This window comes from Cucurbita pepo, unplaced genomic scaffold, assembly GCF_002806865.2.
Source record: "Cucurbita pepo subsp. pepo cultivar mu-cu-16 unplaced genomic scaffold, ASM280686v2 Cp4.1_scaffold001047, whole genome shotgun sequence".
Lineage (NCBI taxonomy): Eukaryota > Viridiplantae > Streptophyta > Magnoliopsida > Cucurbitales > Cucurbitaceae > Cucurbita > Cucurbita pepo.
Genome location: NW_019647246.1, coordinates 1 through 2,702, shown reverse-complemented (window position 1 = coordinate 2,702; position 2,702 = coordinate 1). Strand labels below are relative to the sequence as shown.

Below are 2,702 nucleotides of genomic sequence, written 5' to 3'. Positions count from 1 at the left end.
GAATATATATATATATATACATACATATTTATAAGTTAATATATCATAGACTTGATTATTTCTCTAAACACCTACGTGATTAATCTTACAATAAACGATTTCATCTACGCCCACCAATTATAATTTATTCACGATTGACTTTTTATCAGCTGGATTGATTAAAGCACCATTCAGTATTGGTGGCTCCGATAAAATCTTTTAACTGTTTATGATAAACTTTATGGACTTTCTCAATTTCATCTATTGTCGTCTAACCTTTGCTCTGCTTTGTTCTGAGATCAGGTTATTTTTCTTGAGCCATCTGTAGCCCGTGCTGCTTTTAAAGGTTTAGCATACAAGCGTTACAAGTGAGCTCATTCTCTTTTCTTATATGTTTGAGAACAACTGTGGTATTTTGTGGCATATGCTTAATGGAGTTACGTTTTACCATGCAGACATCATAGGTTGAAGTATAACTATCATGCTAAAAGTATTGTAGTTATTTGAATTATGAAATCTTTATCTACTATACGGAAATAGAGTGGTTGCAGTATAATTAACGATGAGTTGGTGTATCTTCCAGAAAAGATATTTCTTAATTTGTCTTATCCCGTAAGAGTTTTTGTTGTGTAACATGGATGAGGAAGGTGTCGAGTATTACTCATTTGCTGCCCCTTTGTTAGCAATGACTTTATGTTAGTATGGATATAGTGAATAGTGGTGGTATTTTAAATTTAGTTTTACCTTCTATTAACATTTTCATCTGTTGAACATTGATGTTTAATGCTTGAATACTCCACTGCTCTGTTTTTAGTTTTACCTTTTGTTATTTATTTGTTTGAGTGTCCCTTGTTTTACTTCGATCAAAAGCTTTGTTGCATTGAACATGGAGCGTGCTTTGTTCATTGAAATGCTATCTTGTGAAGTTTATTTGAGTCAAGTGTTTGGCGAAATTAAATCTTGATGCACAAATGCAAGTGCTACCTTTAATCTTTGCCCTCACTTTAAGAATACTGTGTTTGGTTGTATTGTTTTCAAATTATTTTGAAATTTGAAATATAGTTTTACCTCTCTTATTATTGATGTGAGCATGTGGGGGAGTTATCATTTTATTTATTTTTAATTTTAATTTTTGCCAACAAGAGCATATCTCAATTGGTTTAGGTATTATATCTTTTATCAAAAGGTTAGAGGTTTGAATTCTCACCCTATATATTGCTAAGGAAAGTTGAAAAAAAGCTGGGTTTTCCCCCCCTAAAAGTAATGGTTCTTTCATTTTGGCATTATCCTAGGGACGCTCCGTTATATTTGGAATGGGCTCCTGACAATATTCTTAGTCAAAATCCAATGGATGGCAATGTGAAGGACGAGAAAGTTGGTGAAGGTGATGCTAGGAGGGTGATTTTGGAGCAGGCAGTGGATGGAATATCAGATGTTGATTTTGACCCTGACAGGGTTGAGGTTTGTTTTGTTCTCTTGTTTCCCCTCCTTTTCGTTGCTTTTAGCCATTGTGATGGTTGATGGTGTCGTCCTCGTTACTTACGCTGGAAAATCGATGATCACATTGTTTTCTATCTGGTTGTCAATGAAGAGAACATGCATTGTTAACTCATGGTGGATGACCCCTTCTTAGGAAATTATAGTCTAGGATGACGCCTCTCAGGCAATAGTATTTCACTTTATTGCTGATCTTGTATTATAAATGCCGGAGAGTGTGCTCCCTCCTTATATCTGTGCTGTGCAATACCGATGATGCTGTCAGAGCACGTTAACAAGTAGGTCAATGGAACCTCTCTCTCTTTCACATGTTGTCCATAAATGGCTATTCCTGTCAGCTGCAACTTTGGGGTGCATTTGAAATCGTTTTTTGAGCTCTCATTTGCTCATTTGGGTAGAAGCAAACGTCAGAATCATATTGCTAAGTCAAAATCTTGGTTTAATCTTTTTGGATCTTGTATCATTAACATTCTTAATCAGAGGCACTTTGCTCAAAATTCTCGAGGCCTTTTGTTCGACACTCCTCTTAGGCAAATGCCTGTGTTGTTGTCCCTTGGTCATAAGGTGGTTGGCTGCTCCTAATACATATTTCCTGTTCAAAAAAAAAAAAAAAAAAAAAAAAAAAAAAAAAAAANAACTAACAAGCATTTAAATCAAGATACTCATGGTAGATATATGCATATGGAGATTACTCAGCTTATTCTTTTACGAGTCTTTGTAATATTTATCCGGTGGAACTGTATATATCCACGAATCAACTACTTTTGCATTTTGCATGTTGCAACCATACATTTTCTTTAATTTTTTGAATGTGTGAGCGTAGTTATCTTGTCTATCCAGTCTATTTACTTGCTTTTACCTTTGTCCTATTTTCTTCAGTCACGATCTCTTTTCGTCAAGAACCTCAATTTTAAAACGTCTGACGAAAGTTTGAGAAAGCATTTTAGTGAACACATGAAAGGGGGAAGAATATTGAGCGCCAAGGTATACCTTGATCTCGGCAGTTCATTTTGTTGATCTCGAGAAGTTCAATGTTCCTTAGCTTTATTTCTTGACTACCAGGTAAAGAAGCATATAAAAAAAGGACAGCATGTTTCAATGGGTTTTGGATTTTTGGAATTTGATTCAGTGGAGACTGCCACAAGTGTCTGCAGTAATTGGCAGGTGATTATGCTTTCAATGCAATTTTTTACATTGCATATCAGTTTAGGAATAAATTAGATTTC

General features: G+C 35.0%; 1 protein-coding gene across 1 annotated transcript; it reads left to right on the top strand.

Annotated features, from left to right (window-relative positions):
• Positions 1–84: 84 nt before the first annotated feature.
• Positions 85–2,640, top strand: LOC111786120 (multiple RNA-binding domain-containing protein 1-like; the record flags this gene model as incomplete). Its single annotated transcript, XM_023666464.1, has 4 exons — positions 85–347; positions 1,272–1,440; positions 2,356–2,460; positions 2,539–2,640. Coding segments are annotated over exons 2-4 (321 nt in total), but the record flags the coding sequence as incomplete, so codon positions are not given.
• Between the last annotated feature and the right edge of the window lie 62 nt (positions 2,641–2,702).